The sequence below is a fragment of the Cajanus cajan genome, chromosome 1 (genome assembly GCF_000230855.2).
Source record: "Cajanus cajan strain Asha chromosome 1, NIPB_CcT2T_4, whole genome shotgun sequence".
Taxonomy (NCBI): Eukaryota; Viridiplantae; Streptophyta; class Magnoliopsida; order Fabales; family Fabaceae; genus Cajanus; species Cajanus cajan.
Window position 1 is genome coordinate 52093547 of NC_138517.1, and position 24728 is coordinate 52118274.

General features: G+C 40.2%; 1 protein-coding gene and 1 non-coding gene across 2 annotated transcripts in view; one reads left to right on the forward strand and one right to left on the reverse strand.

Moving 5' to 3' along the window:
• Positions 1-17996: 17996 nt before the first annotated feature.
• LOC145953998 (small nucleolar RNA R71) lies at positions 17997-18103 on the reverse strand. The gene has a single exon (XR_014431210.1). It is a non-coding gene; the product is annotated as a small nucleolar RNA R71 (small nucleolar RNA).
• Positions 18104-19543: 1440 nt separating this feature from the next.
• The window catches only part of LOC145954843 (uncharacterized), a 38892-nt gene continuing 33707 nt past the window's right edge, over positions 19544-24728 (forward strand). Inside the window, exon 1 of the mRNA XM_083069528.1 lies at positions 19544-21032. Coding sequence (XP_082925654.1) covers positions 19572-21032 — 1461 coding nt within the window. The 5' untranslated portion in view covers positions 19544-19571. The remainder of the gene's footprint in view (positions 21033-24728) is intronic.

Here is a 24728-nt window from a genome sequence, read left to right on the forward strand (position 1 = left end):
TTTGTAAAAGATTTCTCCACACTTGCATCCCCTCTTAATGAGCTTGTTAAGAAGGATGTACCTTTCCTTTGGGGTGAAGCTCAAGAAAAAGCTTTTAAAACCCTTAAAGAGCAACTCACCAATGCACCCATTCTAGCTCTACCTAATTTTGAACAAACCTTTGAGCTAGAATGTGATGCATCTGGGCTTGGCATAGGTGCTGTGTTACTTCAAGGTGGTCACCCTATAGCTTACTTTAGTGAAAAACTCCATGGGGCTACCTTGAACTATCCCACCTATGACAAAGAACTCTATGCCCTCATAAGAGCTCTCCAAGTTTGGGAGCACTACTTAGTGACTAAGGAATTTGTCATTCACACAGATCATGAGTCACTCAAGTACCTTAGAGGGTGTCGCCACCGGCCCGAAACGGGCTTTCGGCATTCGCGAGGGATGGTTGGACTCGTTTATTTGTTTAAAAATAGTGGATTGCTAGAATGACTTATTCTCAAACTGAGACCTCGTCAAACGAGCAATTTTATTGAAAGGCTCACTAATCCATATTAATCCCAAGCGGGACCCTCCATGGATTAGTGGTTTTCGCAAAAGGAGGGTTCGTGGAGTCGCCACCAATGTTTTACTCAAAACATTGGAAAAAGGGATAAGGCAATTGATTTTATAAATCAACTTTGGCCATTACAACCAGAGTCGGGTAAGGGAGTCGGTTACGCGTGGGGAAGGTGTTAGCACCCCACAGCGCCCCTTTCGGGTTCCCTATGACAGATTATTTCTAAAATAATAGCGTAAAATTACTAAATTACCCCTATTTATTATAAGCGATTATAAATTAACTATCTACATGATGACAGTTTAAATATGCACACAGAAAGCAGTAAAAGGAAGGATTTGAGAAGAAACCTCTTGAAGCGTGCTTTTATATATTGAGTAAAACTGGGAAGCTTTTTGGCGTTCCCTCGCTCTACAAGCTCGCTCGCTCCTTCCTAAAAACTTTTGACTATGGAAATCCGGAGGATTTCCCTTCGACTAGGTTCGAATCTCCAAGCTAAGTGCTCGGAATTCCAGAACTTCGTCGGATCGACTCCCAGAGAGATTTCTAGGGCAGAACACTGCTCAAAAACCCCAGAATACTCAAGGAGGGAGTCAAAACTGAGTGTGAAAAGTGTGGAATGACGTCCAATTGACGTCATATTTATAGGGAATAGGCGCAATACGGCCTACAGGAGCAATACGGCCGTATTGAAATTTTTGAACTTCAATACGGTCGTATTGAGTTCAATACGGCCGTATTGAAATTCAGAAATTTCAATGCGCCCGTATTGAGTTCCCTGCGGGTGTATTGAAGTGCCAATACGGGCGTATTGATTTCAGTACGGCCGTATTGAAGTTTCAGAAACTTCAATACGCCGTATTGAGTTCACTGCGGCCGTATTGAAGCTTCAATACGGCCGTATTAAGTTTAGTACGGCCGTATTGGGCTTCATTCCCTCCACTTCCTTATTTTGAGCTATTCTAAGACCTCTAGACCTACAGAGAACCCTCCTAGGGCCTTCCGGGAGTCCTTCTGGCTGATCTTCCTTCAGTCTTCGAGAGTCTTCAAGCTTTATTTCCGACCCGGACAATTTTAGGGGTCTACAGCTGCCCCCCCTTTACTTAGTCGGACGGCCTTTTGGTGTATCGGCTGACAAGTAAAGGAGTTGACCCAATTGTCCGGGTGATGCGCCGACCTTCTGACTTGTAGCGTCTTCCGGTGGAAAATTGTTGAGTAGCCTCTCCAGGTTTTGCTATGCTTGCTGCCCAAGCTGGAAGCTGTGAGTACCGCCTCTCCAGGCTTAGCTTCACTCTTTGTTCGAGCCGGAAGCTAAGTACCCTTGTGACGACGGTAGCAGTGTGAGTTTCGCCTTTCCAGGCCTAGTCTCGCTCTTTGTTCGAGCCGGAAACTAAGCACCTTTGTGACGACGGTGAGCAGTGTGAGTTTTGCCTCTCCAGGCCTTGCTTTGCTTGTTGCCCAAGCTGGAAGCCGTAAGTACCGCCTCTCCAGGCTTAGCTTCACTCTTTGTTCGAGCCGGAAGTTAAGTACCTTTGTGACAACGGTGAACGGTGAGTACCCCTTTTCCAGAGATAGCTTCGCTCGTTGCCCGAGCCGGAAGCTGCATACCTTCGTGTTTGTGACGACGGGGGTAGCGTGAATATCTCCTTTCCAGGGATTTGTGATGATTTTGTCTCCACAGTCCACGATGCTGCTTCGACGGTTGTTTTTGATTTTGTGCCACTAGGGGCTGGATAACGCAGGGATCCGTCTAGGGGATGTGCAGTTACTCATAGGTTCTTGTGTCCCAACTTTCCATTGCGTAGTTGGTGCCCACTGGGGAATTTCTGATTCCTTTGGGGTGCAGACACAAAGATGCTCTTTCTGATGTGAGCGGTGCCTTATGATTGGCTGACGTCCTTTCGACGTTGGTGGAGTATCCCGGTTATCCTTGTTTGGGTGTCTCTTTTGGTTTTCTGATTTTGCTGCCTCTGTGTAGGCTGTTATCCACTGGGGGATTTTGTCGTTGATTTTTGATTAGCCTCTTCTGTTAGGCATATCAGCTTGACGTTCAATGATTGGCTGAGAGCCAGATTCCACTTGGGGAATGATTATTGATTTTTTTTATTTTTCTCCTTTTGCAGGGATGCCTCTTGAGTAGGCGACTGGGGATTTGGGGATCTTATGTATCCCAGAGTATTATTTAGGAAGCCTCTACAGGCTTAGCCTCACTCGGTGCCTTGAGTCGGAGAGCTATCTTCCACTGAGGAAGTGTTAAGTCCTTTGACTTGTATATATTGTTTGGATGATCGCACTTCCATTGGGGATTGCGTCGATTTTGCTTTGATAGCTCTCGCTGGGGATTTTTAGTCCAAGAGCGTGAGTTGAGGTTCCCTCTGGGGAGTATTATTTCTGCGAGCCTCTCCAGGCTCATTTATTCTGTACAGTTGGGGGAGTATTATTTCTGCAAGCCTCTCCAGGCTTTAGTTATTCTGAGGAAGTATTATTTCTGCAAGCCTCTCCAGGCTCAATTATTCTGAAAGAGTATTATTTCAGCAAGCCTCTCCAGGCTCAATTATTCTGAAAGAGTATTATTTCTGCAAGCCTCTCCAGGCTCAAATATTCTGAGAGTATTATTTCTGCAAGCCTCTCCAGGCTTTAGTTATGATGAAAGAGTATTATTTCGGCGAGCCTCTCCAGGCTCAATTATTCTGAAGGAGTATTATTTCGGCAAGCCTCTCCAGGCTCAATTATTCTGCGGGAGTATTATTTAGGCAAGCCTCTCCAGGCTTTAGTTATGATGAAAGAGTATTATTTCGGCGAGCCTCTCCAGGCTCAATTATTCTGCGGGAGTATTATTTAGGCAAGCCTCTCCAGGCTTTAGTTATGATGAAAGAGTATTATTTCGGCGAGCCTCTCCAGGCTCAATTATTCTGTATGATTTGTTGGATTTTTTGTGTTTTGCCCTTTTTTCGATTTTGGCTTTTTCTGTGTTTTTGCCTTTTTTGTTGATTTTGGCTCTTTCTGTGTTTTTGCCTTTTTTGTTGAGTTCGGTTTTTTCTGTATTTTTGTTGATTTCTGTATTTTTGCCTTTTTTGTTGGTTTTGGCTTTTTCTGTATAGAAATGTCTCAGTTATTCTGAGAGAGTATTATTTCGGCGAGCCTCTCCAGGCTCAATTATTCTGAGAGAGTATTATTTCGGCGAGCCTCTCCAGGCTCAGTTATTTTGAGAGAGTATTATTTCGGCAAGCCTCTCCAGGCTCAGTTATTCTGTATGAGTATTGTTTCGACAAGCCTCTCCAGGCTCAATTATTTTGAGAGAGTATTCTTTCGGCGAGCCTCTCCAGGCTCAGTTATTCTGTACAATTTTCTTGTTGGATTTTTTTGTACCCATGCCTCATTTCCGTTTTTCGGCTTTTTGTTGACTGCTGTCATACACAATCAATTTTTCCTATTTTCTATTTTATGCAATTGCCTCATGAAGAGGTCTTTGAAAATTTCTTTATGGCCAATACGGCCGTATCCATTTCAGTACGCCCATGTTGAGTTGAAAATTTTGTTCATAACCCTGATTTTAGTACGGGTGTCCTGAACATGGTACAGGCGCATTGTTTTTTCTGAAATTTATATTATTTATTTTTTTGTTTTTTCAATAAACAGAGAATAAGTGATCTTCCAGTACACCTATCATCTGTATGCATGTATGCAGTATGATGCACCTAATTCTATTTGATTCATTTTTCAAAAGAATTAATCGATGCGTTTTTCTGTTTGGATTTTGCCATTCCTCCAGACGGACTGTGCTCTGCCGATTTCTGTTACCGAGGAATGATGCGTATTTTGATTTTGGTGTCATCAACCAAATGATTCTTCCCTTTCTTTAAGAGATGTGTCAACCCTCCTATTGACCACTATATCTCCATGTTTCCACTAGATTATTCAAAAATCGTTGGGACAAGAGAGAAAAGAAGGAAAGGATATATTTTCAAAAGTTTGTGTTTTAGAGGGGATTATTTTATTTTTGAAAAATTGTTTTTGTAAGCATGGATGGCCAAGGTAGGCTTATTGTGTTTAGGTTTGTTTGTTTAAACACTTATGAGGTTAAGCACATCTTTGTTATTAATGATTGTGCTTTGACAACTTGGATAGCTTTTCTGGAGCCCCTTTGTTGAATTCAATTGATGGTACCATCATGGATTTATTCTGTTTTTTTTTTTTTTTTTTTTTTTTTCTTTTTTTGATGGCTCTTACTTTTGCCTAAAACACCCATTTGTGATGTCTTAGCGGGCTTTTGTTTTTGTTCATCATTTTGTAACCCTAATTTTTGCCTAGGTCACCCTTTTGTGGGATTCCTAGCGGGTCTTTTGCTCTTATTTTTGTGCAGCCCCCTTTTTGGGTTTCCTGCCGAGCTTTTTGTCTTTAGGATTTCTTTTATCCATGATGGTACTTATTGATGCCAAGAAAAGGTGCTCCAAGCTGTCGTGCACACTTCCACGCAAAATGATGTGGGTTTATTATTTTTAAGACGATTTTAACCTCATTCATGTTTATTCAAACAGGGTTAAATAACGCGGTCTAGAATTTTATTGCAAGCGAGAAAAGAAGCAATAAAAAATTAATGAAGAATGATTTTATTATAATCATAATGGAAACATGTGCCCTATCGAGGCTCGGGGGTCGGGCTGTCCCCGAGGAGTGATCTCTAATAGTCACTGAGTCTATACATCCCTATCGGAAGGAGAAGGACACTTGATGACAACAGCTGGCCTTGACGTTTGTGAACCAGCCTTCCTAAAGATCTGGCTTAAAGAACGTCGAGAAGGATCTTGGTTCCTCTTCGTCCTTTGATCTTTGTTAGGGTTGTATCTTAACCCTTGTTTCCCCAGATTGTCTTTGATAATGGGTAGCTCCGGGATTCCTTGGGAGTCCTTGCCTAATTCTTGTCTTGGCAAGTATCCGTTCTTTGTGAGCGTATGAGCTACCTTCTTCATTTCTCGGGGAAACGTTTCAACATTGGCGATTTCCAATGCTTGGAAGGCGGTTTCTAAAGCTTCCTCTGCTGCATCCACATAAAGTATGTTGGATGGCTTGCTGATGAGTATGTTATCTTTAGCTTGTTCGGTCACCAGTTTGTCACCCACTATGAACTTGACTTTCTGGTGGACCGTAGAAGGAATAGCTTTCGCATCATGAATCCAAGGTCGGCCGAGGAGACAGCTGTATGCGGGAGTGATATCCATCACTTGAAATTCGACGTTGAAGATAGTGGGTCCAATTTGGATTGGAAGATTGATTTCTCCCACTACTTCTCTTTTAGAACCGTCGAAAGCTCGAACGATCATGTTGCTCGGGCGCGTTTGGACTCCCTTGATTGCCAATTGCTTGAGCGTTCTTTTTGGCATCACTTTCAAGGAAGATCCATTATCTACCAAGACTTTAACGATGTGATACTCCTTGCACTTTATAGAGATGTGCAAGGGCTTGTTGTGGTTTGATCCCTCGGCGGGGATTTCTTCATCGATGAAGGTGAGGTGATCATTAGCCGTGATGTGACTAACAATCCCCTCAAACTTGTCTTGGGAGATAGTGTGCGACACGTATGCCTCGTTCAAGACTTTCAACAGAGCTTGCCGATGCGGTTCGGAGCATAGGATCAACGACAACAGAGTAATCTTTGCTGGCGTCTTATGAATTTGATCCATGATGGAGTACTCGCTCTGTCGGATAAACTTTAACAGCTCGTCTGTCTCCTCCTCGGATTCTTTTTTTCCTCGGTTTTTTCCTCTTTTTCTTTCCCTTTATTCTTGGGAGTTTTGTCATGAAGATCTTCGGGAGTGTAGATCCTGCCACTCCTAGTCATGCCCCCAAGTCCAGCGATGTTGGAGATATCGCTTTCGGCAGAAGAGTGGATGTCGTATATCCACGGCACAGCCTTATTTGATTTGTAAGGGAAAGGCCTTGGAACTGTGATCCTTAATGGTGTCGGACCTTCCCCTTTATTCGTCTTGATTACCAACAACGGAGTTGATGTGCGCTCGCTTGGCGCGGTTGTTGGCTTACACTTGATAACGAACGGCGTGCGATCCATTCTTTGAACATACGCATCGATTATTTCTTTCTTTTTATTAATGTTTATTAATGGATTACTAGGAGAGATGTATGAATGACTCCTAGATCTCTCCATGATCTTTGATAAGAATGCATGATATGAGATGATGACGTTGAATATGCATGCATTGTGTTTATTCAACTAAGCATTATCATGTTTTTAGGATGTCCCTAAGATGATGCATGATATTGCTTGGTTTGGATAAATAACCCTTTTTTCTTTTTTTCTTTTTTTTTTTTTTTTTTTTTTTTGGGTATTTTTATTTATTATATTTTTTTTGTATTTTTGGGTGAAAAGGGAAACTGCCTACATGAATGTGATGAGGGTAGATGTTAACACCATGCACTAGAAGATCCTTATTTCTATTTATTTTTATTTTACTAAGGATGTTGTATGTTTAAAGAATGCAAATGTATGCTCATACAATGTCACATAGTCAATGCACAGACAATTCACTCATCCACGAACAGTCACGAGCGAATCACGAGGTAGGGGTCTCCTGCAGAAATGGTGCATATTCAAGGTAGGTTCTAACTGTTCTCACCAGTCCAAGGCCCCCAAGGTGCCCCCATTATAGGGACCCAATTCCTCTCGTCGTAGGTCGATGGAAAGTTCCAACGCACCGTCGGACTCAAGTTCATGGTTATCACCTTGAGTGATGTTTTCCGACAACGGTCTACGGGCACCTATAGACCCATTCGACAACCGGCCGTACTAACATCCACTCCCTATGGTTAATCACTCATGCCCCCGGGTATAGAGGGAACTGTTGTGTGCAAAGGTTTGTGTGCAGTTTTTATTTCAAACAATTGCGTAAATTTAAAAATACAACAGTTATTAAAGCCAAATAGATAAACATGTTATCATACAAGTGAGGGGTAATGAGGTAATTTTAACTATTATTTGTTAAAAATAATCTGTCACTAAATGGGACTGACTCTCGAGGCTTCCCCAGTGAAGTCGCCATCTGTCGCCACCGGCCCGAAACGGGCTTTCGGCATTCGCGAGGGATGGTTGGACTCGTTTATTTGTTTAAAAATAGTGGATTGCTAGAATGACTTATTCTCAAACTGAGACCTCGTCAAACGAGCAATTTTATTGAAAGGCTCACTAATCCATATTAATCCCAAGCGGGACCCTCCATGGATTAGTGGTTTTCGCAAAAGGAGGGTTCGTGGAGTCGCCACCAATGTTTTACTCAAAACATTGGAAAAAGGGATAAGGCAATTGATTTTATAAATCAACTTTGGCCATTACAACCAGAGTCGGGTAAGGGAGTCGGTTACGCGTGGGGAAGGTGTTAGCACCCCACAGCGCCCCTTTCGGGTTCCCTATGACAGATTATTTCTAAAATAATAGCGTAAAATTACTAAATTACCCCTATTTATTATAAGCGATTATAAATTAACTATCTACATGATGACAGTTTAAATATGCACACAGAAAGCAGTAAAAGGAAGGATTTGAGAAGAAACCTCTTGAAGCGTGCTTTTATATATTGAGTAAAACTGGGAAGCTTTTTGGCGTTCCCTCGCTCTACAAGCTCGCTCGCTCCTTCCTAAAAACTTTTGACTATGGAAATCCGGAGGATTTCCCTTCGACTAGGTTCGAATCTCCAAGCTAAGTGCTCGGAATTCCAGAACTTCGTCGGATCGACTCCCAAAGAGATTTCTAGGGCAGAACACTGCTCAAAAACCCCAGAATACTCAAGGAGGGAGTCAAAACTGAGTGTGAAAAGTGTGGAATGACGTCCAATTGACGTCATATTTATAGGGAATAGGCGCAATACGGCCTACAGGAGCAATACGGCCGTATTGAAATTTTTGAACTTCAATACGGTCGTATTGAGTTCAATACGGCCGTATTGAAATTCAGAAATTTCAATGCGCCCGTATTGAGTTCCCTGCGGGTGTATTGAAGTGCCAATACGGGCGTATTGATTTCAGTACGGCCGTATTGAAGTTTCAGAAACTTCAATACGCCGTATTGAGTTCACTGCGGCCGTATTGAAGCTTCAATACGGCCGTATTAAGTTTAGTACGGCCGTATTGGGCTTCATTCCCTCCACTTCCTTATTTTGAGCTATTCTAAGACCTCTAGACCTACAGAGAACCCTCCTAGGGCCTTCCGGGAGTCCTTCTGGCTGATCTTCCTTCAGTCTTCGAGAGTCTTCAAGCTTTATTTCCGACCCGGACAATTTTAGGGGTCTACAGAGGGCAAGGGAAGTTGAACAAGAGACATGCAAAGTGGGTGGAATACCTTGAACAATTCCCCTACATCATCAAATATAAGAAGGGGAAGAGCAATGTGGTAGCTGATGCTCTTTCAAGAAGGCACACATTGCTTTCTACCCTAGGAACTCATATCCTTGGCTTTGATGATGTAAAGGAATTGTATGAGCTTGATGGAGATTTCCAAGCCACTTATGCCAAATGTCTCCAAAAGCCTTTTGATGGATTCTACCTCCTTGAGGGGTATCTCTTTAGAATGGGAAAACTTTGTATACCCCAAGGATCCATTAGGAAGCTTTTGGTCAAAGAAAGCCATGAAGGGGGACTCATGGGCCATTTTGGGGTTGATAAAACCCTAAGCTTTTTAAAAGCTAAATTCTACTGGCCACACATGAGAATAGATGTCCAAAGGCATTGCTCCAAGTGCATCACTTGTTTGAAAGCAAAGTCCAAAGTAATGCCTCATGGACTCTATACTCCTCTTCCTATAGCTAGCTCCCCTTGGGTAGATATTAGCATGGATTTTGTGCTTGGGCTACCAAGGACTCAAAGGGGATTTGATTCTATCTTTGTGGTAGTGGACCGTTTTAGCAAAATGGCTCATTTTATACCATGCCACAAAGTGGATGATGCTAGCTATATTGCTAAGTTATTCTTTAGGGAAGTGGTCCGATTGCATGGGATACCCAAAACCATTGTGTCTGATAGGGATACTAAGTTCCTTAGTCATTTTTGGAAAGTATTATGGGAAAAACTAGGAACTAAGCTTCTCTATTCCACTACTTGTCATCCCTAAACCGATGGCCAAACCGAAGTAGTGAATAGATCCCTATCCACTTTGTTGAGGGTCCTACTCAAAGGCAATAAGAAAACTTGGGATGATTGTCTTCCCCACCTTGAATTTGCTTATAATAGGGTAGTCCACAAGACTACTAATCTTTCTCCCTTTGAAGTTGTATATGGTTTTAACCCCATCACCCCTCTTGATCTTTTGCCTCTCCCTAATACCCCTTCATTGTTTCACAAAGAAGGAGTATCTAGGGCAGAATTCATTAAGAAATACCATGAAAAGATCAAAGGGCAAATTGAAAAGCAAACTGAAAAATATGCCAAATACAACAACAAGGGAAGAAAGAAAGTTACTTTTGAGGTTGGCGATTGGGTTTGGCTTCATTTGAGGAAAGATAGATTCCCTACTCAAAGAAAGTCCAAACTCAACCCTAGGGGAGATGGACCATTCCAAGTCCTTCATAAAATAAATGATAATGCATACACATTAGATCTTCCTTCTGAGTATGGCACAAGCTCCACTTTTAATGTTTGTGATCTTACACCATTTTTAGGAGCTGAGGAATTACATGAAGATTCTAATCTGAGGACAGATGCTTCTCAAGAAGGAGGGGATGATGGAGGACCATCCTTGAAGACTCATGTGGGCCCCATGACTAGGTCCATGGCTAGGAGGGTTGAAGAGGAAGAGGGTGTTCACACACCAAGGGACACTCTCCTCATGATCATAGAGTACTAATACTCTCCTAAGCTTCATTAGTTTAGGATTTATTTTGTTTTCCATTTTTACCCTTGTATTTTGGGGCATTTTAGTCCTAGGGTTTATTTCTTTGTATTTCCCATTTTGCCCTTGTATTTTGGGGTAATTTAGATGCTTAGGATTTTAATTGGGCTAGGGTGCATCCATTAAGGAGGTGACGCACACTTAGTGGTGTTGTTTGGTCATTTTTTTGGTGTTAGGTAGGCTTAGGCCCAATTGGAGGGCCAAGGATGCATGGACTTATCATGCACCTTGTTGTAGCCAACCTAAACCCTTAAAGATGCCAAACTTGGCCACCAAGTAGCATCTAGGGTTGCATTTGGCATTTCATTTAGGGTGCATTTCTCCCTAGTGAAATTCGGCCACTCACCCTAAATGCAACCCTAAATGCAAGCCTTCCTATATATTCCCCTAGTCTAGCTCCTTGTAGACACTTTGGATTATAGTGATATTGAGTGTGCATTCTTGCCTCATTGTCATTCTCCTTAGTCTTAGGAACTCCACGGCCCCTCCCTTCTCCTCCTCCCTAAACCACCGTGAGTGAGTGAGCTTGGCCTTCCTTGGTTGGCCTTCACCACCCTAGTGAAGTGAGCTAGCCAAAAGGAGCATCACCTCCACCAAACACCTTCCCTACACCTTGTGCGCCACCTTCAACCACCCTAAACACCAACCTTTCCATAGTTCTAGGTTGCCTTTGGCTAACCTCCTCCCATCTCCACCATAAAAGCAAAACCCTACTTAGGTCTCATCCTACACTTGGATGATACTACCTTGAGCAAACCATCTTCACCATCGTCTATTTGTGCTTCCGCCAACATCACCACCATTTTGGAGTCTCCTTGTTGAACCAAGATCAAGGGCGTGTATGGAACTAAGCCACCTTCCATCAAAATCCCTTCTTTTACCGCTTTCTGATTGTTGCATTGCATATTTAGAATTTTCATCATGTAAATATTCCGCTTATAATCATTTCTAATAAATAGGGGTAATTTAGTAATTTTACACTGTTATTTATGAAATAATCCGTCATAGGGAACCTGAAAGGGGCGTTGTGGGGTGCTAACACCTTCCCCGCACGTAACCGACTCCCTTACCCAACTCTGGTTGTAATGGCCAAGGTTGATTTGCGAAAATCAATTGACTTATCCCTTTTTCCAATGTTTTGAGTAAAACATTGGTGGCGACTCCAAGAACCCTTCTTTTTGCGAAAACCACTAATCCATGGAGGGTCCCGCTTGGGATTAACATGGATTGGTGAATCATTTAATAAAATTGTTAGTTCGATGAGGTCTCAGTTTGAGAATAAGTCGTTCTAACAATCCATCATTTTTCAAAACTTAAAAAGAGTCCAACCATCGTCGCGAATGCCAAAGGTCCGTTTCGGCGGGTGGCGACACATGTCACTCACAAATTGATGGGCAAAAAAAAGTAGTAAATAGATCCTTATCTACACTATTAAGGGTAATTTTGAATAACAACAAGAAGTCTTGGGATGAACATCTACCTCACATTGAATTTGCATACAATAGGGTAGTTCACAAGACTACCAATCTTTCTCTTTTTGAGGTTGTTTATGGCTTTAACCCTCTAACTCCTTTTGATATACTTCCATTGCCTAGTACTTCTTCTTATTTACATAAAGAAGGAGTTTCTAAGGCTGATTTGATAAAGAAACTTCATGATAAGGTTAAAGACCAAATTGAAAAACAAACTAAAAAATATATTGAATACAACAACAAAGGGAGAAAGAAACTTGTTTTTGAGGAAGGAGACTTAGTTTGGCTTCATTTATGAAAAGAAAGATTTCCTACTCAAAGGAAGTCCAAACTAAGTCCAAGAGGAGATGGTCCATTCAAAGTCCTCCAAAGGATAAATGATAATGCTTATAAATTAGATTTACCTTCTGATTATAGTGTTAGTAATACATTTAATGTTTGTGATCTTATGCCTTTTTCAGGAGATGCTAACACTGATGATGAGATAGTAGATTTGAGGACAGATCCTTCTCAAGAAGAAGGGTATGATGGAGGACCATCCAAGGAGGATGTATACATGAAGGCCATTGGACCTTTGACTAGGTCCATGGTTAGGAAGCTAGAGGAGGCTTCTACAGAGGAGGTGCTTCTTAGACCTTTTCTCTTCATGAGCATTAAGTATGATTCCTCTTATTAGTCTCTTGAGTTTCCATGTACATACATTGTATAGTTGATTTCTTGTACCTTGTATATAGTAGATACTTGTATAGGTGTATTTTTGCCTTTGTATTTGAGAGGCACTTTATTTCCTTTTATTAGCTATTGTATATTGTTTCTAGGGTAGGTTACTTGGGCACTTTGACTCCATTTAACCTAATCGAGAAATACACTCTTTTCATATTTTTATAATAGTAGGATTGGGAGTGACATTAGCAAGCTAGAGAGTGTGACTAGCAAGCTAGAGAGTGTTACTAGCAATTGGACCAAGAGATGGGCCTAGGCAAAATGTTACATATTAGACTCATTTTGCTCCTAATTTTTCATAGATTTGATTTAGCTAGGTTCCATTCACATTGGATGAACCTAACTAAACCAAATCAACATTTTTCCAAAATCGGTTTGAGCAAAACTAAGTCCATGAGCCACCCACCTTGCCTAGTGTTCACATGGTCAGATTACTTGTTCTTTCTCAAGCTTAGAAGCTTGAAGCACAAGCTTCTCCTTAGCTTGCTTACCAAGCAAGCTAAGTGAGTAGCTTGCTCTCCAAGCTTTGAGACCATGGACGGTTAGCTAGACCTTACCATGGTTCCTAGTGAACCATGGTTAAGGCTAGCTTGCTCTCCAAGCTTCCTACTCCTATATATTTGTTTTTCCTTCATTGTAAAACACTTTTGGCATATATTGAGAATTGTTTATGAAGATTGTTCAGATTTCTCTCTTCTGAAAGTCCCAAACCTCTTTGATATTCATCCAATTCTCTTATCCCTTCCTAAGAAGAGTGTGGTGAGAACTGAAGAGACTTATCTCTTCACCAAGGAGTGGCGTCTCTTGAGAGAGTTCTCCACCAAACCGTGGTGGTTCTAAGGTCTCTTTCTCCATTGGAGACCTTAGGAAAGCTTAAGAAGAATCAAGGAGTCAAAGATATAGGGAGGAAATTGAAGGGAATTCCACATCAATCCGGATTCTCAACAAGGTTTCCATCACATAAGTACAAGCAAAATGAAGAACGAAGCATGTGCAACTTCCTACACCAGAACTAAGACAAAGGATAAAATGATCGACTATGGCCAAGGTGATAGACTGTGGCCAAGGCCAAGGAATCCAAGAGGTGATATCTTAAAAGAACCAAGAGGAATGGGATGATCTTAAAGACCTTTTTCATATATTTTGTACATAGTTCCTTTGTATAGGTCTAATTTTGCCTTTGTATTTGTGAGGCACTTTACTTGCTTTTAATTAGTGATTGTATATTGATTTTAGGGTGGGTTACTTGGAGAGTTTAACTCCATTTAACCTTCTTTGTTGATACATTCATTTTATATTTTTTCAGTAGGGAAAAAGGGGTGGCATTTAGCAATGCTTGAGGGTGTGACTAGTAATTGGGCCAGAACTGGGCCTAGGCAAAATTTTGCATATTAGACTCATTTTGCTCCTAATTTTTCATAGATTTGATTTAGCTAGGTCTCATCATCATATGATGAACCTAACTAAACCAAATCAAATATTTTTGAAATAAATCATGGAGCATTTTTGAGCCTTGGCTGCCTAGCCCATTCCTTTGTTCTTGGCCAAAATTTATAGCTTCTCCTACAAGCTTTGAAGCTTGCCTTCCAAGCTTCTAAACCTTATTAGGTTTGGCTGACCTTACCATGGTTCTTAAGTGAATCATGGTCAAGGTTAGCTTCTCCTACAAGTTTTAGAAACCATGGATGGTTAGCTACACCTTACCATGGTTCCTAGTGAACCATGGTTAAGGTTAGCTTACACTACAAGCTACCTCTCCCTATATATTTGTAATCTCTTCACTTGTATTCACTTTTGAACATTTTGAGAAATAGAAATCATATTTCCTTCTCATTCAAGAGTCTTATAAACCGTAGAGAAATTTCTCTCTAAGGTTTCTATCAAAGTTTCTTCAAACTTTGCCTTGGTTCTTCAAGCTTCCTTCACAAGCTAGGAAGTAACCGAACCTACTCCATTGCTTCTCCACCATTGGATAATCCTCCAAGGTGATTCCGCCACCTCAAGGAGTTCAACCTCAAGAGTTTCTTCAGTCCTTGAATGGAGAACTTGGAAGAACAACAATCTTATCCAAGTGTTTCCATCACAAGGCCAAGGAATCCAAGAAGTGATATCTTAAAAGAACCAAGAGGAATGGGATGATCTTAAAGACATTTTCATATGTTTGTACATATAATAGTCTCTTTGTATAGGCTTATTTTTGCCTTTGTATTTGTGAGGCATTTTACTTGCTTTTCTTAGTGATTGTATATTGATTTTAGGCTAGGTTACTCGGAGAGTTTAACTCCATTTAACCTCCTATATTGATACATTCATTTTATATTTTTTCAGTAGGAGAAAAGGGGTGGCATTTAGCAATGCTTGAGGGTGTGACTAGTAATTGGGCCAGAACTGGGCCTAGGCAAAATTTTGCATATTAGACTCATTTTGCTCCTAATTTTTCATAGATTTGATTTAGCTAGGTCTCATCATCATTTGATGAACCTAACTAAACCAAATCAAGTATTTTTGAAATAAATCAAGTGAGCATTTTGAGTCTTGGCCGCCTAGCTCATCTCTTTGTTCTTGGCCAAAATTGTTAGCTTCTCCTTCAAGCTTTGAAGCTTTCCTTCCAAGTTTCTAAACCTTGATAGGTTAGGCTGACCTTACCATTGTTCTTAAGTGAACCATGGTCAAGGTTAGCTTCTTCTACAAGTTTTAGAAACCATGGATGGTTAGGCTAAACCTTACCATGGTTCCTAGTGAACCATGGTTAAGGTTAGGTTACACTACAAGCTTCCTCTCCCTATATATTTGTAATTTCTACTCTTGTATTGACTTTTGAACATTTTGAGAAATAAAACTTCAGATTTCTCTCACTCAAGAGTCCCTAAAAATCTATAGATAATTTTCTCTCTAAGGTTTCTATCAAAGTTCTTCCAACTTTGCCTTGGTTCCTCAAGCTTCCTTCACAAACTAAGGAGTAACCGAACCTTCTTCAAGAGCTTCTCCTCCATTGAAGCTTCTTCAAAGAAGAATTACCTCTCTTCAACGTGTTCAACCTCAAGAGTTTCACGGTCTTGGAATGGAAAGCTTGGAAGAACATCAATTTTCTCCAAGTGCTTCCATCATAAAAGCTTCAAGGCATCCGATGAAGAGATCAAATGAAGCCAAGCCCGACACAAGAAGGAAAATAATGAAGCCTCAGATGATACAAGACCACAGACGACCAGAAAAAAGGAAAGGTCAAACTAGATGAAAAGAAAAGTCAAAGTCTACCTCTTAGACTGAGACTTAAATTCCAGACACAGACAAAGAATATTGAAAAATGTCGGAAGTCCACTAAGTCACAACAAGAAGTATTGCTTATCATCCACACTCTGATGTTGTGTATTTTACTCGTATTTTAGCACTTTAATTCACAAGAATTCATAGCATAATCATGCATATCTTTCATGTTTTTAATAAATTTTTATATCATTTTCCTATTTTATGCTTTTCTTGGTATGTGTTGTGTTTTCTCTGAGCAGGATCAAGATTTAAGAATTAAAGAGGAAATGCTGAGCTACAGGGAAAATCACGGCCGTGATTCTAAATCACGCCCGTGATTCACCAGAGAAAATCACGGCCGTGACTCCCAATCACACCCGTGAACGCCACTGACCCTTCATAGATGTGCTCCAGAGAAGATCACGGTCGTGATTCTCAGTCACGGCCGTGATTCACTTCGCGTCCCAGCTTTTTAAGTTTTATGTTTTATTTTTATTTTATCTTTGTAATTTTTATCTTGGTAGTTTTACCTTTTTACCCTTTTAGGTTATAAATTAGATGAGGTTAGCCTAGAACGGGGACTTTTGTTTCGGAGACAGTTTTATTTAGTTTTTGACACTTGGAGAAGGTTGGGCGCCTGTGCCATCGACTCTAAGGTTTGCTTTTCTTTTATTCTTCTTTTCTTGGAGAACTACTATGAACTCCTGTGACTAGTTTCCCTTTTCCTGGATCAGGGCTTAGCCTCTGAGAACCTCTTTATTAATGCATTATTCAGTTTCTTAATTTTATTCGAATTCTTGATCTGTTCTTTTATATTTTATATATGAACTTTAATATTATTGTTTTCATAATAACATTAATTAAGGATGAACTGAGAGGAGAACTTGATTATAATTATGATAAACAATTAATCTTAATTTTCATAATCATAGATAATTAGGGATGAACTGAGAGGAGAACCTAATTATCGGAACCTAAAGGAACAGACTTGAGTGTTAAATCACGAGAGTTGATTTAAGCTTTCGAGGAGCAATAGATTAACAAAGATCTTAATGGGTTTAATTGAACGTAATTACTACGAGAGTAGAGATCAATTTTAATTAAACACGTCCTCGTAGCCTGAGAAGGTGTAAGGATTAAATTAGGTTAAGACTACCTTCAAGATGGAATAGAATTAATTAATGAAAATAATAATTCAATATTGTTGGAACTCTTTGTGCGAACCCTAGATTCCCGGAAATCTCCTTATCTTATCTTAAAGTTTTATCTTATTCATTAATTGCATTACTATCTCTTTTACCATCAAATCTGATCTTATCATCTCAAAACAAAAATTCAATCTGTTTTAAAATTCAAATTAAAATACTAGTAATTCTAGGTCAAACACGTAGTCCCTGTGATTCGATATTTATTACTTGACGACAACCGTACACTTGCGGTTTTCCACACATCAAGTTTTTGGCGCCGTTGCCGGGGACTACGTCTCTTGATTTAAATTACAATTATTTTAATTCGAATTTAAAAAAAAAAAAAAAAAATTAAATAAATAAATAATTTTTTTTTTTTTTGTTTGTTAGTATTTACTTCTCCAATTCAGATTTCACGGGTCACTTTCTTTTTTTTTTTTTGCAGTGCCTTAGGGTTAATGCAAAAGAGATCTCTACGTCTTGGGAAACCAACACCACTTGATCCTGAGATTGAAAGAACTCTCCTGAGAAGGAAAAGAAACCTTTCTAGAGAATTTGACATGGCTGCACAACGAGATAATTTACCGCTTCGGGATTACTCTGCACCCGTAGCTCGTGGGATACCTGGAGGGGAGATGCAAACTGGAGCTACTGTACTAGCTTCTCTGGTGAATATGCTCAAACAGAACACCTTTGGAGGACTACCATCAGAAGATCCTAATGACCACTTAGAGGGGTTCTTGGAAATCTGTGAGACCCAGCAATTTGATGATGAAGTTTCTGATGGAATGCGACTCCGCTTATTCTCACTCACCTTGAGAGATAAGGCAAAGGTGTGGCTAAGAACAGTGCCTAGAGAAAAGATAGCAACTTGGGAATTATGTGAAAGAGCTTTTCTAGAGAAATTCTTTCCCCCTTCTAAAACTAAAGAATTGAGGAAGAAAATCACTAATTTCCAACAAGGCACTGGAGAGACTATTTATGAAGCATGGGAGCGGTTCAAAGGATATCTTCAAGCATGCCCACAACATGGCTTCAACCGTTGGCTTACCATCCAATTTTTCTTTGAAGGATTGGACCAACAAAGCACCATGATATTAGACTCAGCAGCTGGAGGATCTTTCATGGGGAAACCTATTAATGACTGCATGATTATTTTGGAAAATGTAGCCTCAAATCACAGCCAATACAGTGAAAGAGAAGTCACAGCAAGGAAAGGAACTCCGGGGCGATATGAAGTGAACAATATTGAGTTACTCTTAGCAAAATTTGATACTCTTAATCAAAGATTAGACAAGATGGAAAAAGCTAAGGTTAATTCAGTGGCTACAAATCAAGTATGTGACCTTTGTAGGGAACAAGGGCACACTGCAGTAGATTGTACCTCAATTTTTACTGGAGAAAAAGAAGATACTACTGAACAGGTGGCAGCTTCTCATAATTTCTATGACACTCCTCGAAGAGAGAAGAGTAATCCATATTCCAACACATACAACCCTGGTTGGAAGAATCATCCTAACTTTTCTTGGAAGAATAACCCAGTTCAAGGAACTAGCAATCAGCAACCTAATTTCCGTCCGTCCAATCACTTCATTAATGGGGAAGGAAATCCAGTACAGACACCCTCAATTCAACAAAGTGTTTCAAGATTAGAAAACCTTATGGAGAATTTTGTCACTAATCAAAAACAGACCAATGATTCAATGGCAAATTCTATTCAAAACCTTGCTGTCAAGGTTGAGAATATTACTCTCCACAACAAGATGCTGGAAAATCAAATTGCACAGTTGATGCCTAGTTCAAACAATTCTCCAGGTAAGTTCCCAGGTAAAACAGTTGCAAACCCAGCTGAAAATGTTAATGCTGTTACTTTAAGGAGTGGGAAGAAATTAGACAGACCTGTGTCTAATCAAAATGATAATATTGAGATTGATGAAGACGCTTCTCCTATGGTTGAAAAACCTGAAAAAGAGAGATTAGAAAAAGAAAAAGTATCTTCATCAAAGCCTCAAACTGTTTATCACCCTCCAATTCCTTTTCCTCAAAGGTTAGCAAGGACTAAACTTGATAGACAATTTGAAAAATTTTTAAATATGATCAAACAAGTGTATGTAAACATTCCATTTGTAGAAGCTCTACAACAGATGCCTACATATGCTAAATTTCTTAAGGATCTTTTAGCTAACCGAAGGAAATTGGATGATAGAGAGACTGTTACATTGATCCATCATAATTTGCCCAAAAAACTTAAGGATCCTGGTAGTTTCTCTATACCTTGTCTCATTGGAAATCTAAGGTTTGAAAAAGCCTTATGTGACCTTGGGGCAAGTATCAGTTTAATGCCTTTATCAATTTGCAAGAAATTAGATATGGGAGAATTAAAGCCTACAGCAATGTCAATCCAGTTAGCAGATAGATCTATAAAATATCCCATAGGAATTTTAGAAGATGTTCCAGTTAAGATAGGTAAATTTTTAATTCCGGGAGATTTTGTTGTTTTAGAAATGGAAGAGGACAAACAAATACCAATCATACTAGGTAGACCATTTTTGGCTACAGCAGGCGTGATAGTAGATGTCAAACATGGAAAATTGTCCTTATCCATTAATGATGAAACATTGGAATTTAATATTGCTAAATCTGTTAGACAACCTTCTCTTGAAAATATTTGCTGCAGGGTTGATATATTGCCTAAAGACATGGAGGAAGAAGTCATGAGATCTATTTTGAGGGATCCCTTGGAGAATTTTCTAGTTGGAGGAAAGCACATAGATCTTGAGGGGATTCAACCTAATTATGCTTGCTTGATCGATTCAAGTCCCCCGTGTAAAGAAAAAGATCCTCTAGTAGAAAGTCTTCTTGAGTCTTCAACAGATTGGCAAGAAGAAAACTCTCCAAAGTTAGAACTTAAACCACTTCCTTCATCTTTAAGGTATGAGTTTTTGGGGGCTAATTCCACTTATCCAGTCATAGTAAATTCAGCTTTAAATGAAAAAGAAACTGAAAAACTTCTCAATGAGTTGAGAAAATTTAGAAAAGTTATTGGATATACTATGGCTGATATAAAGGGAATTAGTTCTTCATTTTGTATGCATCGCATCTTCTTGGAGGAAGGATCCAAACCTTCTGTTGAAGCTCAAAGAAGACTAAATCCCAAGATGAAAGAAGAGGTAAAGAAAGAAATTTTGAAATTACTGGATGCTAAGGTAATTTATGCTATATCTGATAGTCCTTGGGTAAGTCCAGTTCATGTGGTTCCTAAGAAAGGTGGGATGACAGTAATTAAAAATGATAATAATGAATTAATTCCCACAAGAACTGTGACTGGGTGGCGTATGTGTGTTGATTATAGAAAATTAAATAATGCCACTAGAAAGGATCACTTTCCCTTACCTTTTATTGATCAAATGCTTGAAAGGTTAGCAATGCATTCATACTTTTGTTATTTGGACGGATACTTCGGTTTTCATCAAATCCCTATTCATCCATTAGACCAAGAGAAAACTACTTTTACATGTCCCTATGGTACTTTTGCTTATAGGAGAATGCCTTTTGGCCTATGTAATGCACCTGCTACCTTTCAAAGATGTATGACTGCAATCTTTAGTGATTTATTAGAAAAAGAGATGGAAGTTTTCATGGATGACTTTTCAGTTTATGGTATTTCCTTTGATGACTGTCTATTAAATCTAACTAAAGTATTGCAGCGTTGCTCTGAAGTGAATTTAGTCTTAAATTGGGAAAAATGTCATTTTATGGTACAAGAAGGAATTGTCTTAGGACACCTAATATCTGGGAGAGGAATTGAGGTAGATAGAGCAAAAATAGAAGTAATTGATAAATTGCCTCTTCCAATTGATGTTAAAGGTGTTAGAAGTTTCTTAGGGCATGCCGGTTTCTACCGAAGGTTTATTAAAGATTTTTCAAAAATCTCTAAACCATTATCTAATCTACTTGTGAAAGAGGTACCTTTTAACTTTGATGTTTCTTGTAAGAATGCATTCTACAGGTTGAAAGAAGCTCTCACTACAGCTCCTATTCTGCAAACTCCTGACTGGAGCCTTCCTTTTGAAATCATGTGTGATGCAAGTGACTATGCTATAGGAGCTGTATTGGGACAAAGAAAGGACAAGAAGGTTCATGCTATATACTATGCCAGCAAGACTCTTGATGAAGCCCAAGCCAATTATGCAACAACAGAAAAAGAATTGTTAGCAGTCGTCTATGCTTTTGAAAAGTTCAGATCTTATCTTGTGGGGTCTAAGGTTATTGTTTACACAGATCACTCTGCCCTAAAGTATCTTTTTAATAAAAAGGATGCTAAACCTAGGCTCCTCAGATGGATTCTCCTTTTACAAGAATTTGATTTAGAGATTGTGGACAGAAAGGGAGTAGAAAATGCAGTAGCTGATCATCTCTCTCGACTTCCTGTAGACCCCTAAAATTGTCCGGGTCGGAAATAAAGCTTGAAGACTCTCGAAGACTGAAGGATAATCAGCCAGAAGGACTCTTCGAAGGCCCTAGGAGGGTTCTCTGTAGGTCTAGAGGTCTTAGAATAGCTAAAAATAAGGAAGTGGAGGGAAAAAGCCCAATACGGCCGTACTGAACTTAATACGGCCGTATTGAAGCTTCAATACGGCCGTACTGAAGTCAGTACAACCGTATTGACACTTCAATACGACCGCTGCGAACTCAATACGGGCGTATTGAAATTTCTGACTTTCAATACGACCGTATTGAACTCCAATACGACCGTATTGAAGTTCAAAAATTTCAATACGGCCGTATTGGCCCTGTAGGCCGTACTGCGCCTATTCCCTATAAATATGACGTCAATTGGACGTCATTCCACACTTTTTCACACAGTTTTGACTCCCTCCTTGAGTATTCTAGGGTTTTTGAGCAGTGTTCTGCCCTAGAAATCTCTCTGGGAGTCGATCCGACGAAGTTCTTGAGCCCCGAGCCATTTTGCTTGAGGATCGAACCTAGTCGAGGGGAAATCTTTTTGATTCCCTTAGTAAAAAATTTTTTGTTCTAAGAGAGCGAGGAGCGGGCTTGTAGAGCGAGGGAACGCCAAAACGCTTCCCAGTTCTTTCAATATATAAAAGCACGCTTCAAGAGGTTTCCCTTCAATCCTTCCTTTTACTGCTTTCTGTGTGCATATTTAAACTGTCATCATGTAGATAGTCAATTTATAATTGCTTAGAATAAATAGGGGTAATTTAGTAATTTTATACTGTTCTTTTAAAAATAATCTGTCATAGGGAACCCGAAAGGGGCGCCGTGGGGTGCTAACACCTTCCCCACGCGTAACCGACTCCCTTACCCAACTCTGGTTGTAGCGGCCAAAGTTGATTTTTAAATCAATTGCCTTATCCCTTTTTCCAATGTTTTGAGTAAAACATTGGTGGCGACTCCACGAACCCTCCTTTTGCGAAAACCACTAAACCATGGAGGGTCCCGCTTGGGATTAATATGGATTAGTGAGACTTTTAATAAATAAATTGGATAAGATCGACAAGGTCTCAGTTTGAGAACAAGTCATTCTAATAATCCAATACATTTTCAAAACCAAAATAAAAGAGTCCAACCATCCTTCGCGAATGCCGAAAGCCCGTTTCGGGCCGGTGGCGACAGATGGCGACTCCACTGGGGAAGCCTCGAGAGTCAGTCCCATTTAGTGACAGATTATTTTTAACAAATAGTTAAAATTACTTTATTACCCCTCACTTGTATGATAACATGTTTATCTATTTGGCTTTAATAACTGTTGTATGTTTAATTTTCCGCAAATGTTTGAAATAAAATTGCACACAAACCTTTGCACACAACAGTTCCCTCTATACCCGGGGGCATGAGTGGTAATCCATAGGGAGTGGATGTTAGTACGGCCGGTTGATGGGTTTATAGGAGCCTATGAGACCGTTGTCGGAAAACATCACTCAAGGTGATAACCATGAACTTGAGTCCGACGGTGCGTTGGAACTTTCCATCGACCTACGACAAGAGGAATTGGGTCCCTATAATGGGGGCACCTTGGGGGCCTTTGACCAAGTGAGAACAGTTAGATCCTCCTTGAATATGCACTTTTCTGCAGGAGACCCCTACCTCGTAATTTGCTCGTGACTGTTCGTGGATGAGTGAATTGTTTGTGTAAATGCTTATGTGCAATTGTTTGTGCATTAATAAATAACCTCGTGATAAGGTCTAAAAATAATCCCCATGCATAAAAAACCATGACATGAGAGGAAAGACCATGTGTGAAAATATAATAAAAGTGAGGAGCATGTACATCATTACCAATAAGACATCATGCATCCTCATGAAAACATACATTTTAGGATCACCAATACCTCTTGACATGAGTGAAAGAGACCCATGACTATAGAGTTTCTCCGTTGGGGAGAAATCATAGATAAAGAAGGGTGGTAAACTTCCGTCTTAAAAAGGCAGCGCCTTAAAGATGGAGGTTTATCAAGCTCATGTTAAAGAGTGTATGCATTCCATAAAATAAACTAACTAAACATTCATTTTAGAAAGTGGCTGGTCATCTCTCTGTCCTTACGCGCGCACGGAAAATCAAGAAAATGGAAGCATTGGAGGAGCAAAACAAGAAGCTCACAACCGAGCTTTCACAGCTTAAAGAGCAGATGGCGCAAATGATGGAACTCATGCGTCATCACAATATCCATGATTCTCATCATAGTGATCATGGGTCCCATCATGAGGGAGAGGAAGAAGAGCATGAAAAAGATCCTCCAAACGCCGTACCCCTTGGGGCAGGAATTATTATAAAAGAGCCCGAGGTCTCAAAGGAACAATTCCATGCCCTCGAGGATCGGCTAAGGGCTATGGAGGGGCATGACTTTGACATTAAGGACGCCGCCGACATGTGTTTAGTGAGGGACATTCAATTCCCTCCTAAATTTAAAGTGCCAGATTTCCCAAAGTACGTGGGATCGACTTGCCCTAAAAGTCATCTCACCATGTACTGTCGCAAGATGGCTGCATATGCCACAAATGAAAAGCTCTTGATCCACTGCTTTCAAGAGAGCTTAGCTGAAACTGCACTTAACTGGTATATGCAACTAGATGGAAATCTAGTTCACACATGGAGGCAGTTGGCCGACGCCTTCCTCAAGCGCTATAAATACAACATCGACCTAACACCCGATAGGTCAGATCTTCAAGCCTTGAGTAAAAAGAACGATGAATCCTTCAAGGCATACGCCCAACGTTGGAGGGAGTTGGCGGCACAGATAGAGCCCCCGCTGTCGGATAAGGAGACGGTGTCCTTATTCATCAACTCGTTGACTGGTCCCTATTACGATAAAATGATAGGGAACACAACGACACTCTTCTCGGACATCATCACCATTGGAGAAAGGGTGGAACAAGGACTTAAAAGTGGAAAGCTGGCTAAGCCTTCCCAACCATATGAAGCTAAGAAGGCCTTTGGGAAGAAGAAAGAAGGAGGAGTCAACGCTGTAACCATTGCTCCGTCTTCTTCCGCTTCGAAGTCAGGAAAATCGCAATACAACTCTGTGAAGAAGTTTGACAAACTTCCGACCACTTATAGCGATCTCCTGCCGAAGCTAGTAGAGGCGCGTCTTATTGCTTACATTCCACCAAAGAAGGTGAATCCACCCTACCCCGATTGG